Source organism: Xenopus tropicalis, chromosome 10 (assembly GCF_000004195.4).
Source record: "Xenopus tropicalis strain Nigerian chromosome 10, UCB_Xtro_10.0, whole genome shotgun sequence".
In the NCBI taxonomy this organism is placed as follows: Eukaryota; Metazoa; Chordata; class Amphibia; order Anura; family Pipidae; genus Xenopus; species Xenopus tropicalis.
The window spans coordinates 11,991,354-12,007,286 of NC_030686.2; the positions used below are offsets into that span (position 1 = coordinate 11,991,354).

The 15,933-nt window shown below is 42.8% G+C and overlaps 1 protein-coding gene across 2 annotated transcripts; it reads right to left on the minus strand.

Moving 5' to 3' along the window:
- Positions 1–2,649: 2,649 nt before the first annotated feature.
- hoxb1 (homeobox B1) lies at positions 2,650–7,849 on the minus strand. Of its 2 annotated transcripts, none has more exons than XM_002938017.5 (3): positions 7,187–7,849; positions 5,068–6,090; positions 2,650–3,347 (listed from the first exon to the last, which is right to left on the minus strand). In XM_002938017.5, exons 1-2 carry the CDS (start codon positions 7,776–7,778, stop codon positions 5,771–5,773), a joined length of 912 nt encoding a protein of 303 aa, XP_002938063.1. In that variant the 5' UTR covers positions 7,779–7,849; the 3' UTR covers positions 2,650–3,347; positions 5,068–5,770. The 2 variants fall into 2 exon arrangements, with proteins under 2 accessions (XP_002938063.1, XP_004918719.1); XM_004918662.4 differs by having other exon boundaries at positions 5,068–6,093; positions 7,187–7,847.
- Between the last annotated feature and the right edge of the window lie 8,084 nt (positions 7,850–15,933).

Sequence of the window (15,933 nt, forward strand, 5' to 3'; positions counted from 1 at the left end):
ACAAATTGCCCATAGACAGTAGCCCCCACACACAGTGCCCCAATAGAAAGTGCCCCCATACACAGTACCCCAATTGCCCCCATAAACAGTGCCCCCATACACAGTGCCCCAATTGCCCCATAGGCAGTAGCCGCCACACACAGTGCCCCCAATAGAAAGTTCCCCCATACACAGTGCCCCAATTTCCCCCATACAGAGTGCCCCAATTGCCCCCATACACAGTGCCCCCAATTGCCCCCATACACAGTACCCCCCATAGACAGTAGCCCCCACACACAGTGCCCCCAATTGCCCCCATAGAAAGTACCCCCCAACAGACCAAGTCATCGCCGGAGGCTCCTTCTCTCTTATGCCGCTGCAACAGGCACTGCTATAAGGTTGCGCCTCGTCGCTGACGTGTGACGTCATACACACGGGCGCAACCTTATAAAAAGGCCTGACGCTGCCGCATAAGAGAGAAGGAGCCTCCGGCGATGACTTGGCGGTACTGGGGTGAGTATTCGTCGTATAAGACACACCAACTTTCCCCCCCAGTTTTGGGGAAGAAAAAGTGCGTCTTATACGGCGAAAAATACGGTACCTTCCAGTTTGTGCCTGTATGTTACCCAACCACTTAGATTGTAAGCTCTACGGGGCAGGGACCTCCTTCCCACTGTGTCTCATACCACATGGCACTTATATATATACATATATATATTTATTGTATTTATTTATTATATCACTTGTCCTCCCTGTGTGTAATTGTGTATTCTGTAAGACTGTACAGCGCTTGCGTACCCTTGTGGAGCTTTATAAATAAAGTTATACATACATACACACACACAGGCCAAGGAAGTGGGATTTCCCACTATAGAAATACATGCCCCCCTTCTGGAATTGGTTCCTCACCTGTGGTTCATTGGACCATGACTTGGGAAAAAAATAAAATATATCACATGAGCTTTAGCCTTTTGCCTTGTTACTAATCTGCAGTCACAACTTCTCTCCGTGCTCTTGTCTCGTTTCCAATCTCATTTCACATCCACGTCTCCCCCAAAGGTAACAACAAGCGCACTACGTCCCTGTGTATTAAGTTTACAATGTGTTGCCACTGTGCCACATGGGAAATGGAACCATTTATTTGTAAGGCTGAGAGATATGTGCCTGACCTCTATTAGCTCACCTATCAACCCATAAGGACTGCACAAAGCTTTGATTTATCCTATAAACTACTTGTTTCATTAACTTGTAACGTTGTATAATGCCGTGTTTTGGAAGGACAGAGTGAGTGGACAGAAGCTCTCACAATAGCCTGGAACCTGAATTTCTAAGTTCTCTGTAAAGATAAAGGCATTTTTTGATGTGTACACACAAATCCCATCCTGTCTTGGGGGCATGAACACTTTGAAATATAAATACAGACCAGAGAGCATCAAGCTGGGAAAGCCTTTTCAGATTTAAATGGCAATTTTGTAGCCTTGTTTGACTTGCGTTGTGCTGGGGATTAGACAAAAATACAAGGGTTTCTTCCATGTCCTTTTGGTGTGTGTGTTGATTAGGACACAAGGTTAAAGGGGTATATGCTTTCTCTTCTCCATCATCTTGCTTTACACTTGGAGTGCATCTTATTAGCTGGGAAGATAGTTTTTTTTCCCAAGCACCAGTCAGGGCCCCACTGGGCCTTTATGTGCCCTGTACTGCCAGCAACCACAGGGTCTAATTCTCATTTTGGTTTATTTCCAGTTTACACTTCAGACTTCTTAGTAAAGCTGCCAACCTAATGGTAAATTATAACTTTTGCATAGTAGTGTTTCTCTAATAAAATTACACAAGTGGTGTGTTATAGTGCTGTACAAATGTAAAGGCCCTGCCCCCACCCCTGACTGGTACAGTATGGCTTCCCTAGGGAATATTTAGCAGTGAGACCCCTCCATTCTCATCCTGCTTGGAACATAGGTGTTTTGGAACCCATCTTTTCTCTGTTAAAGGGGGAGGGGTTCTTGAACCAATCTGGGGGCAGTTTGTTGGAAGCATATTGCCTGTGTATGATAGGCCGGGACCCCTATTTCTTAGCTACTTGAGAACACATATATGGGGTTATGTAATAAAAGACACTACGCTTGCCCAGGAGCAGTAACCCATAGCAACCAATTAGCAGGTATACATATACTGGTCACCTGTTTAAAAGCAAACATCTTATTGGTTGCTATGGGTTACTGTTCCTGGGCAACCTTGGTGCCTTTTATTACATATAGGGGTATGCTGCAGGTTTTCTTTACTTCCTGCTGTCCTAGTCATTTGGGTGGTTGGCTCAAATTAATAGATCAATGCAAATATGACCACACTTCAGTTTTTAAACAGTAGTAATTATATTTAAACCAAAATCCCCAAAAAGCATCTCTCCCTACAATGAAACTGACAGTCAGTACTGGTACAGACAGTTTTCAGTGCTAAACTCCTTGGTAACAGGCAATTTCCATTGTACTGAATGGGAAGTGACATGGATGATTTCAGGTGCTTCCCCTCTCTCTCTGAAAAAACACCTCACCTGACATTAGCCCACGGGTCAGTAAATATAATATCAACTAAAGTTTAAAAGACACAAAAAATTCTAAAATGAGGTAGATTTATTCCTAATAATGAAAAAAGAAAACAAAAACAAAGAATGACTCCAATTAACATATATAATATAAAAACAATCTAGAATATTGTATTTTGCCGAAAAACATTCAATATCGTACATGAATCTGGATATTGTGAACCTAAAATAAAGTGTTTGTTACGCTAATATCCTGAGCAAACACTAATAGTGCAATCTATTCTCTTTGTTGTGTGTTAATAGATACCCTATACTGGAATGGTAGGCCACATGAAGACTGTGTGCTGGGTAAAAGACTTTAAGTGGGCTTTTTATTATATAAAGTAGGACAAATTAGCCCATAGCCTTTCTGTTGTTGAATTTGATTCCCTAGAACCTATGACAAAGCATGGTGTCAGTTGTAAATAAAAATTAAAGGGTACAGAACAGGTAACACTCATTTTCTAACATAGGTGCTCATTTACACCAGTGTTGCAACTCTTGTTTTACCAGACCACTACATGTTTGAAAATGAAAGCAAAGAGATCTGATTGGTTGCTATAAGTAATAACCTGCTATTCAAAATTAAGGTTCCAGTGGCTACTACAAGGCTACTCAGACTGCATTTATTCACAGGCCAAGAATTAGCAGATCTGCTGTCCTGTGCTCCTTTGTCTGCACCAAGAGGCACTGTGTTAGATTGGGTGCAGACAAAAAATGCATACACACCTGTTTCTGTCAAAATCACTCCATGTACCTGCACCCAAACCAGCACTGTGTCTCTCTATACCTGCTACGTTACAGCCCCAGTCCCTTCCCAGAGGCTATTATCCCCCCACTGCTACTATAGGTACCATCTCTCCCTACTATACCTGCTATCCCACAGCCCCAGTCCCTTCCCAGAGGCTATTATCCCCCCACTGCTACTATAGGCACCATCTCTCCCTACTATACCTGCTATCCCACAGCCCCAGTCCCCTCCCAGAGGCTATTATCCCCCCACTGCTACTATAGGCACCATCTCTCCCTACTATACCTGCTATCCCACAGCCCCAGTCCCTTCCCAGAGGCTATTATCCCACTGCTACTATAGGCACCATCTCTCCCTACTATACCTGCTATCCGACAGCCCCAGTCCCCTCCCAGAGGCTATTATCCCCCCACTGCTACTATAGGCACCATCTCTCCCTACTATACCTGCTATCCCACAGCCCCAGTCCCTTCCCAGAGGCTATTATCCCCCCACTGCTACTATAGGTACCATCTCTCCCTACTATACCTGCTATCCCACAGCCCCAGTCCCTTCCCAGAGGCTATTATCCCCCCACTGCTACTATAGGCACCATCTCTCCCTACTATACCTGCTATCCCACAGCCCCAGTCCCTTCCCAGAGGCTATTATCCCCCCACTGCTACTATAGGCACCATCTCTCCCTACTATACCTGCTATCCCACAGCCACAGTCCCTTCCCAGAGGCTATTATCCCCCCACTGCTACTATAGGCACCATCTCTCTCTACTATACCTGCTATCCCACAGCCACAGTCCCTTCCCAGAGGCTATTATCCCCCCACTGCTACTATAGGCACCATCTCTCCCTACTATACCTGCTATCCCACAGCCCCAGTCCCTTCCCAGAGGCTATTATCCCCCCACTGCTACTATAGGCACCATCTCTCCCTACTATACCTGCTATCCCACAGCCACAGTCCCTTCCCTGAGGCTATTATCCCCCCACTGCTACTATAGGCACCATCTCTCTCTACTATACCTGCTATCCCACAGCCACAGTCCCTTCCCAGAGGCTATTATCCCCCCACTGCTACTATAGGCACCATCTCTCCCTACTATACCTGCTATCCCACAGCCCCAGTCCCTTCCCAGAGGCTATTATCCCCCCACTGCTACTATAGGCACCATCTCTCCCTACTATACCTGCTATCCCACAGCCCCAGTCCCTTCCCAGAGGCTATTATCTCCCCACTGCTACTATAGGCACCATCTCTCCCTACTATACCTGCTATCCCACAGCCCCAGTCCCTTCCCAGAGGCTATTATCCCCCCACTGCTACTATAGGCACCATCTCTCCCTACTATACCTGCTATCCCACAGCCACAGTCCCTTCCCTGAGGCTATTATCCCCCCACTGCTACTATAGGCACCATCTCTCTCTACTATACCTGCTATCCCACAGCCACAGTCCCTTCCCAGAGGCTATTATCCCCCCACTGCTACTATAGGCACCATCTCTCCCTACTATACCTGCTATCCCACAGCCCCAGTCCCTTCCCAGAGGCTATTATCCCCCCCACTGCTACTATAGGCACCATCTCTCCCTACTATACCTGCTATCCCACAGCCCCAGTCCCTTCCCAGAGGCTATTATCTCCCCACTGCTACTATAGGCACCATCTCTCCCTACTATACCTGCTATCCCACAGCCCCAGTCCCTTCCCAGAGGCTATTATCCCCCCACTGCTACTATAGGCACCATCTCTCCCTACTATACCTGCTATCCCACAGCCCCAGTCCCTTCCCAGAGGCTATTATCCCCCCACTGCTACTATAGGCACCATTTCACCCTAATATACTTCCTGCCTTACAACCACAGTCTCTTGAACAGCAAGAGATGCATTTGCAGTGTTTTATAGCTGCTTTTTTCCTTTTATAGGACTGCTGTGACCATAGTGTGTCAGAACAATTGCAGTCCCCTAAAGTCACCCTGTATAGCGCACAAAGTATAGCCAACCACTCCAGTATAGTGTAGGTGCAAAAATGGGATATTTTAAAAAATATTTTTAAAATAACATTTTCCTCTTATTCTATCTTGTTCCATAACTGGAATCAAACATTATCAGCCCTTATAACATTAATGATATAATTACAATCAAATAAAAATATGCCAATGGCTAAGCTTCTATTCCAGAGAACAAACAGAAGGAACTATACCCCCCCCATCCCCCACCCCCCCACAATGGGAATAAGGATAAATAGGCCACATTTGGATCAGACAGGAGCTTATGGATAGTTCTCCAAGTGCGTGTCCCCTGAAATCTGAGGTTCCCTGAGAGGAACGGGCACTTTCCTTGTGTTCCATGGATACAATGACGATCCTGTAAACTAATCTTGTATATAAATAGGAAGGTATTTGTAGAACAAAATAAAATATATACAACATCTATGTGCGCTCTGCTTACTGTCCATTGCTTGTGCTACACTGAGTTGGGAGAGGCATCTGGGGAGGTTGAACTGGACAGGTCTGACATCTCCCCATTCTCTTTCATGGAGCCCTTAATGGCGCTTGGGGCCAGTCCTTCTCTTTCTCGTTTCTTCTGTTTCATTCTCCGGTTCTGGAACCATATTTTTACTTGGGTTTCGTTCAGTTCCAGGGTGGCGGCGATCTCCACTCTCCTGGCCCTAGTCAAGTACTTGTTAAAATGGAACTCCTTCTCCAGCTCAGTCAGCTGCTTGGTCGTGAAATTGGTTCTGATGGTGTTCTGTTGGGTACTGAGCCCAAAGTCCACCGGTTTGGCTGCTGGGACACAAAGCAGAGGGGAACACTTTCATTAGAACGTATAGAAATACTTTAACAACCGTTTATGGGAAGGTTAGGGGGTGAGCAAACACATACAGTAAGTAGCCCTGATAACATGAGCACCCCAGGAATCCATTCATTTCATGGCTACACTACTCAATTTCCTTTCCCCCCTCACCCTAAAACGCCATTAGCTTTCCAACTCCTTTTTTGTGGCTAGTAAATTGAAATTGCGCCAGACTTTTGCCAAGTAAAAATCAAAATACAATACTGACAAAAAAACAACTCTAATCATGCATATAAACGGCCATTCGTTAAAGAATATTTAGCAGGATTCGAGTTCAGTTAGAGACACTTGGTTATTCGTAACTATATTTGTTGAGAAAACGAGCTTTGTTATACTTTGTATCAAATGACAAGGCAATGTTACAAATCTGATGTATTATAAGACTAAATATTCGCTTCTATCCTCACCTTTGTGCCCTAGGATTATTATTGGACAATTTTATTAGCTGGATGGAGAGAGTGATAGTGTCGTAACTATAACTGAACCCCATATCTCTAAGCCCCCCATTAAAACAAAATATTCTGGATATTATTTGTTTTGCACACATTCTGAATGTATGCATTAGATGCACTATAGTATATAGAGATATTAGTTTATCATTGGAATATATATATATATATATATATATATATATACACACACAGACTCTGAGGACTCAAGGGCCCACCGTTCAGTGGTATATATAGAGATATTAGTTTATCATTGGAATATATATATATATATACACACAGACTCTGAGGACTCAAGGCCCCACTGTTCAGTGGTATATATAGAGATATTAGTTTATCATTAGTATATATATATATACACCCATACTCTGAGGACTCAGTGGTACATTTATGGATGAGCGAGTAGTATATGATGAGAGGATTTATTGCAGGGGTGGGAGCTTGATGAGCCCTGGCTATGACAGAAGATTGATGATACAGTAATAGCTCTCGCCCACGTATATGGATATAAGGTGAAGCGGAGGCCCATAATAACTCATAGCCGCACTGAGAAGCAATGGCTCTTGCTGGTACTCACTTGTCTTGGGTGGATTTCGCTTTACTTTCATCCAGTCAAACGTGTGGTTGGGTAGGGCTTGCTCTGAAGGGCAGGAGGGCTCCTTCTCTTCGTGTAGCATAGAAGGAGGGTTGTGGTAGGCTTGTAGCAGTCCCTGGTGCTCCTGCCCATAAGGGTGCTGTTGGTACTGGGCAGGCCCCGGTACTGCTCCACAATAGCCATCAGAATAAGAGTTGGAGTTGGCCCCAGTGTTGGAGCAGTAGGCTGTCTGCTGGAAATAGATGCCATCTGCGTCTGGGCTGGCATAAGCCTGGTGCCCATAAGCCTGGTTGCAAGTCTGTGGGGTGTAACTTGTTAGAGAGTTGGTATAGGGGACCCCAGCGCTGGGCTGGGGAGGGTAACTGGGGTTCTGCTGGTGGAGATGGCTTGGGACACCATTCCCCCCTCCTACCACAAACCTTCCATCCCCATTATAAATGTCATTGGTACCCGGGCAGGCAGGGAAGGGTGGCGTCCCTTGCTCAAAGTGATGGTATCCTCTGGGTGAGTAGGCGCTCGTCCCACGGTTACAAATTGCATAGTCCAGAAAGGAGCTCATTCTGGTATTGTCCATCTGCCAGTGATGGAGGAGGGTCAACCTGCTTTCGGGGGATTCCTTCTGCCCTACAACCTTTAGGTACTATGTCAAATGTGTAAACTTCCATCCATGCCTTGCCAGGCTTCAAACCCCCTGTCTCTCACCCACAGCACACGTGATTCTCCAGGGACCAATGGCTGAGGACCTCCTGAAGCTTGTCAGATATCTGGGCCCCATCCATCATGGCCCAGTGACATTTGCATGACAAAGAGACTTCAATCAAACCCGGCCCATCAATCTGATAACGACAAGTTAGCATCAGAATCTTTCTTCTGAGCCTCCAAAGGGAAACTCGGAATTATTCAGGACTTTTTTTTTTTTTAAGTGTAAAAAGACCTCTAGCAAAAAGAAAGAGATGTGGCAAATTAGATGAAAACCCTGTTTAATCTAAAGGTTTTTTTTTTTTAAAAAAAAAGCAAAGCTCCATCTGGCAGAGTTTGCAGAACATCCTCCATCCATTTCCATTCTGGAAAATGTTTGTATCAGTTTAAAACAAAAATAAATACAAAAAAAAAAAAATTCCAATTATTTATTTGGTTTGGAATTATTTGTAATAGTTTTTTGAACGAATAAACGAACGAATAAACCATTCCCTTTGAACAATAAGTACTGAAAGTGAGTGTCTCCGTTAGATGGATAGGCTTTGCTCTTAGGGAACGCAATGGCCGCAAAACGACGTTTCGATCTGAACATGGGTATTTGTCAAAGTGATGTAGTTTTTCCGTTCCCCTTTGATTAATGTGGGGGCATTTTATAGCCCACTGGGCTCATGGTAGTGAGGTGTCTCCCTTTCTGTAATGTCTTTGTTGGAAAGAGAGAATTGGGAAATGAGTCTCTCCCACACACTCTTCGTGTTAATAGAAATCGGTTAGGTAAGCAACATTTATTTACTTGTTACAACACGGGAGACAAGGGCAAGTAACAATATGACGCCCACCCTCATTTGTAAAACTTGTCAGAATATGTACTAACTGCGCTGGTCTGGGGATGTGGAACAAGAGTTCATACAAGATTCTTCCTCAGCCCAAGTCTTTCATCTAAATCTCTTTTAATGAACAATTTGTTCAAGCCAGTCTTATGGATCCCAGAGGAGCGGCATGTTTAACTTCTGTACGACTGTATTTATGATGTCAAATTATTGTAACTAGGGTAAACGACTGTTCCACGCTTTTTTAATAGTGGGGCATTATTTCACATTTATTACAAGACAGGACATTAACGAACAAACTGTGCTTCAGAGTTAGCGGGGCAATCAAGATCCCCCCACTTTCCATGACAGCGACTGGATTAAGGATTTCTTAATAAGTATTTCGTTAATTTAATATTGCACGCAGTTAAAGCTCGATGTGGTATTTAAATTGTTTCCATATGTAAGTACTCGCAGGCTCTCAAGTTTGGCTTTATTGTTTGACATTCGTTCGCTCAGTCTGCATAGTGATCCATGGACCTAGAATGGAATATTTCTTCTGGAATTCAGTCTTGTTGCATTTGGGAATGACATTCGTTTGCTTATTAGTGACGCTGTTTACCATCTTCGTTACATGAGTCCAAATCGTTGTCAGATGATTCGTTTTCGGAGTTTCCCCCCACTCTGATCTAAATGTAATTTTGTATATTGAAGGGGCTGGACTGAAAAGGAGGCGGAATACACATTGGTTTTATAGTCAGAGGCCTGTGGTAGACGTTACATGTATACACATCTGAAATACCAGAGAGTTGCTCTACTTTAGCAGTTTTATTTGCTCTGATCTTCCTGCATAGCCTTAAGATACAAATATAATCCAGCAAAGCGGGGAAATGCCAAAGAGCGAATCTTTCAATACAGAAACTAAAACAGAATCCCCCAAACAGTGTCTTTCTTAACATCTACCTTTCTATTTTTGAATCCTACCAACGTCTAAATAAAAATAATATTAGTGATCTCTGCCTAAAGAGAAACATTGGCAACTTTCGGGTGCAATAAGTAACACTTTGCAATTCACTATAGCATTGGCCAAAGCAGCATTTGTCTGTAGGTAAACAGGGTCAAATACAGAGCATTCGTATGTAGCCAACAGAAGGTCTGGAAGGAATAGAACAATCTACATTTTCATCTGACAGAATGGGCATGCTCATATATACTATAACACTTTGATGGGATCTCCATCCCCAATGTTTATTTATTTTTATTAACTATTTTTATTGCAATTGAACGAATTCATTTGTCTCAGTATATGACATGAAAAGAAAAATAACAAATGTAAAGTTCTAATAAATGACTTATAGCAAATATAGCAAACTCCATTCTTTTTCGAGAAGGAATGTAATTCTAAGCAACTTTCCAAAATATATTTATTTATTTATATATTTGAATGATAGTGATTTTAAACGCAATTGCACCATAAAGCCTGTTTGTTTGGCCCTTTTTGTTCTCTGCTCCTGACACCTAAGACAATGTAACAGAAGTCAGTTCTCCTCCAGGTCCGTTCATTCAGATTCAGCTGCATTTTGTTTCAGAAATCAAAGCAGAGAAAATAACAATCCAGACAAATCCTGTATTGGATAGCAGTTACTTTTACAAATAACTTTAAAACCACTGAACATTCTTGATAATGAATGTATGGTTTTCCTAATACTTTACTATTGGGGGGTACTTTTTTTATGAGTTCCTAGTGGTCATTGCTTCTACCACTTATATAAATGCGCACAAATATGCATTTGCAAATAGGACTTCATTCTTACAATAACCCAAGCCAATATTCTTAATTGAGGATTTATAGGAAAATAGAATATATGGTATAAAACGTATACAGATTGCCCTTATTGGTAGAAGATACTCTTCTGATAGAGGAATGTATTATTTGTATTTGTCCCTTAGACGCTATCTTTGGTGATGTTTTATTCTTCTATATAGTGTAAACAGCCTACAATCAAATCATGTAATGTGCACAGTTTGCCTTGATCCAGTAACCCATAGCAACCAATCAAATGATTGCTTTTATTTTTCCAACCGCATTAGACAGCTCAAACCTAGCTGGTGATTCAGAGGTGTAACCATAGCGACAGCACAGCCAGTAGCTGCTGGAGGCTAGGGGGACCCCAATGGGCCCTGAGTGTTGCACAATTCCAATGTATTTTCCTTGTAACTTCTCTTTATGCTGACACAGTTATTGGTTGTTCTGGGTTATTGAATACAATTTCAATTTTGATGAAGACACACAGAGCTACTAGTAGCAGCTACTTGTTGTTACTACAGAAATAGACAATGCTGATCATTTACTGATAATGTCTCTAAGTGTGTTTTAGCAGAGGCAACTCTCAGTATTGTATATGGCAGTGTATTTTCTGTCCTTTGATAGCTGTGACAAGTAGCTGCTACTAAGTAGCTCTGTGTGTCTTCTCCCTTCATTTTGCTGCAAGAGAAACAGGGAGGCAGTAACATTCCCAGTATTTGGGTGAAGACACACAGTGCTACTAGTAGCAGCTACTTGTCACAGCTACATAATATACAATGCTGATCATTTACTGATATTTGTCTCTATGTGTGTTTTATTAGAGGCAATTCTCATTATTGTCTATGGCAGGGGATTTTCGGGCATTTAGTAGCCATGACAAGTAGCTGCTACTAAGTAGCTCTGTGTGTCTTCGCCCTTAGGGCTCTGGCACACGGGGGAGATTAGTCGCCCGCGACAAATCTCCCTTGTCACGGGCGACTAATCTCCCCGAGTTGCCATGACCCGCCATCCCACCGACGAACATGTAAGTCGCCAGCGGGATGGCACACGCGGCGGCGCGATTTCCCAAAATCGCCGAAAAAGACTCGCGACTAATCTCCCCGTGTGCCAGAGCCCTAAGTGTGTTTTAGCAGAGGCAACTCTCAGTATTGTCTATGGCAGTGTATTTTCTGTCATTTAATAGCTGTGACAAGTAGCTGCTACTAAGTAGCTCTGTGTGTCTTCGCCCTTCATTTTGCTGCAAGAGAAACAGGGAGGCAGTAACATTCCCAGTATTAGGGTGAAGACACATGGAGCTATAGTAGCAGCTACTTGTTGTGGCTACTAAAATAGACAATGCTGATCATTTACTGATAACAGTCTCTACATGTGTTTTAGCAGGGGCAATTCTCAGTATTGTCTATGGCAGGGGATTTTCTGGCATTCAGTAACCGTGAAAAAGTAGCTGCTACTTGTAGCTCTGTGTGTCTTCACCCTTACAAGAAGTTCTCATACCCGGACTAACTGCATCCAAGTTTAGCTACCCTTCCTATTACTGTGTTATTCGCCTTGTTATTTTGTTGCATTGCTGAAAATGACTTGTTTCTCTCTCATTCCGACAGCACAGTATTGGCAGTTACTTCAGCTAGCGGGTAAATGTTACTGTTTCCAAGTCTTGTTAATTTGTGTCTGGTTTCCTGATATACAATTCTGTCTGCAGCATTTGTTTTGCTTTACTATTAACTCTTTGATGATTTGTTCCTAATTTATATTGTCTGTTTCTAACTAGTATTATAATATTAACCAATTTTGTGTTCTTCATAGCAAAAAATGGAGGGTTATTGTAATATAATTTAATACAGCATTCAAAAATAAAATAACATAGAGATCAGAATTAGTGGGGGAAAAGGAAAGGAATCCTTACTGCATTTTTTAGCCTTGAGGCAACAGAAAGAAGCAGAAATATATTCAGATGCAATTCTGATGTATTTTCAAATTGTGCTGAGCCACTGGGCTGCCTTTTTGGCTACTCATTTGTACTTATGGTTTTCCTAACTTGCTGGGACTATGTAGATAGATAGTGATGGTGAGTTTTAGCCCAGTGGCACACATACAGCTATATGCCATACCAGGACTATAGCAGGAGGTGTTTTGGTTGGCACTATAGATTAGCACAATTGCTACTTCTCTGCCCATTCCTAACACTTGGGGTCCCATACTACTCAGATAGCTGGGCCCTTCCCCCCAAGGGGCCTGGGTTTTTAGACCATTTACCGCCTTTGCCAGCTGAGTGATGGACCCTGCCAGGGCTGGACTGGAATTCAAAATAGGCCCTGGCATTCCAAGTACCCAGAGGCCCAAACAGCCCCCCCAGCCTAATAAATAGTGACTGTCTGTGGCACCTTACAGCCCCCCTGGCATTCCCAGTACCCAGAGGCACAAACAGCCCCCCCAGCCCAATAAATAGTGACTGTCTGTGGCACCTTACAGCCCCCCTGGCATTCCCAGTACCCAGAGGCACAAACAGCCCCCCCAGCCCAATAAATAGTGACTGTCTGTGGCACCTTACAGCAGCCCCCCTGGCATGTCAGCTACACAGAGGCACAAACAGCCCCCCCCCCCCAGCCCAATAAATAGTGACTGTGGCACCTTACAGCCCCCCTGGCATTCCCAGTACCCAGAGGCACAAACAGCCCCCCCAGCCCAATAAATAGTGACTGTCTGTGGCACCTTACAGCAGCCCCTCTGGCATTTGCCTGAACCCACAGATTAGTAGGGTCCAGACCCAGATTGGCAACTATTTTTAGTTGTGCCCCTGGGCATGACCATTGCACTCAAAAACACACCACAGTCTATCCAAGCCCCACTGCCTTTGCAGCGTGTAAAGTCTTTTTTGACTTTTTCCCCACAGGACCCCTGAACTATATACCCCCTGTACCTCTGAGAAGTGGTACATTGCTATAATGTGGTCCAAACAGCACCTATACAGAACTATAGAGAATTCTGCCAGTCAACTCTAGCCATACAGGTACAGGTAGTTTGTGCAATATTGATCATATTGCCTGACCATCTGGGTACATATAACAAGTCATAGTGACTGATATTCCTTTGATCCCAGTTGACTGAGTATTATCTGTTCAGACTGAACATTTTATTATTCACCTGTAAGTAACCAAACAATAGAAAAGTGGCCATATATGTGCTGAAACTGTATCCCCATTTGTTAGTATGTGTCATTGGCTGGTATTGTGTGTGTCTGCCATGATTTGCTATATGTTAGTGATTAACTGTGCTGGTAACCAGCCAACCATTCATGGGAAACATACTAGTCCCAAAAAAGTAAACAGCCTACATGCATTTAAATGTGATGTTCCTTTAGTCTGCTCCTGTAAAAAAAAACTTTGTTTTCTTCAAAAGCATAGATATTATAGATGTTACTTTATGAAAAAAGCACCTTGGGAACTGCCATACAGTATACTTGGATGGGCCCAGACTGGCAATCTGTGGGTTCTGGCAAATGCCAGAGGGGCTGCTGTAAGGCGCCCTAGGCAGTCACTATTTATTGGGCTGGTTTATTGCCTGGTTGCTAAGGTAAACAAGGTTCTAGCAACCAGAGAGCTGCTGAAATTCCAAAATGGGAACAAAAAGCTAAATAACTGAAAAATCACAAATAATAAAAAATAAACACCACCTGCATCATACTAAAAGTTCATTATAGGTGAACAACCCCTTTAACTTGAGTGGCAGATAACAAAAAAGTCACTTTGAAGACATTGCTTTTCGTGCTGTGCTTAATAGGCTATTAACATAGTAGGCATTTTGGGTTATGATTGCCAGTTGCCATTGTCTCTGGATAAGAGTGTAGAATAATCAGAATAATTACTGTGAATATGCCTCATACAAGCAACAATCAATCCAAAACCCTGACGTCCCCCTTCAGGTGACCATGTTGTGAGTAAAATGCATCATATGGACCTGTCAGCATTACAGCTTTAGGGAAATGGGCCTAAATATTCATTTCTGCTTGTATCATAAAGACTGACGGCCCAATCTACTTATATGATTCACTATATTTTCATTATTGTATTTGGTCTAAATATATAGGTTTCTGTGTGAGACTGAAACGTTGAGTAATAAACCTTTCTATTTTTGCATTTATATTTTGCTCACAGTTCTTTAAATCCTAGGAGTGCTGTCCTTGTTCCAGTATATATATATATAATATATACATACTGGGAGCATACTGTTTAATGAATTTATGGGTGATATTAATCTGAAGCCTAGGCCAACAATAAGATCATAATAAAGGCCTATGAAGGCCCCCTCTTTGCTCTCACAAAGCGGCATCCCTGTACATTTGCAGGCCTATATAGTTTAAATTGCTTCAGGAGTTTAGTGCCAATAGCAGGATATGTAGAGGCCTTAAACACACATTTGTCAGAATAAAAAAGCATTACATTTGACTGGAAAGATTTATGTCTATATGTATATATTATTGTATAATAGATTTAATTTAATCTATTTTTGCTCCTAATACCTCTGTGCTATTTTGTCTGCATTTGTTACTTTTATCCATTTCTGTAACTGCAGGGGGACCAGTGTCATCTCCTATCCGTGTCAATGGGCAGGGGTACAGGGGGGTCTATATGTAAAAAGGACGAAGGGTCATTTCCACAGAGGAAGCTCCCCCCTCAGTAATATAGACCCCTGGTAGGGTATTTAGTTTAATGTCCTGTCATTAAGGCTTAATGGGAAACTATACCCCCAAACAATGTAGGTCTCTTAAAAATATATAGCATGAACAATCTCACTGCTTCACCTAAATAAACCATTTCAAAAAGAGACTTTTTGTAGTAGTATGTGCTATTGGGTAATCCTATATAGAAAATTGCCATTTTAAGTACTAAGGGCCGCCCCCTGGGATCATAGGATTCACAGAGCACACAAACAAGCCAAGGCACACATACATGCTAGGCCCCATCAGCCAATGAATGGGCAGAGTTCTGGCTTTTGCCCCCACACTACTTCCTGTTACAGTTAGAGCTGCATCACTTCCTGTCAGCTGTTCTCTGAGGGAGCACACAGCCCATCACTAAATGGCGGCTCAAGGGAAAGGATGTAAAAGGGCAATATTTACTGATATATATATATATTCCAGTTTGGCGAGATTCTTTAATAGGTCACTTAACATAATATAAACTATCTGTGGGTTTATTAATCATTCTGGGGGTATAGTTTTCCTTTAATTGTCAGATAGGATCTTCTTGGAGGGTGGTTGTAGCCCTGCATTGTTGTAGGTAGAAGTGGAGTTTTCTCCTTGGTGGAGAATAAGTCCAGGTAGATGACCAAGACAGAAATGAGACCTGTGGCTGTGGTAATAAGTACGAGGCATAGTTTTATGTGTAGTTGCTTTATGAGCACAAGACGGAGAAACGTAG

Coding starts and splice junctions, on each gene's coding strand:
- hoxb1 (XM_004918662.4), bottom strand. CDS start 7,778: ATGGACAATACCAGAATGAGCTCCTTTCTGGACTATGCAATTTGTAAC. Junction 6,094..7,186: donor GCGAAATCCACCCAAGACAA/GTGAGTACCAGC, acceptor TTTGTGTCCCAG/CAGCCAAACCGGTGGACTTT.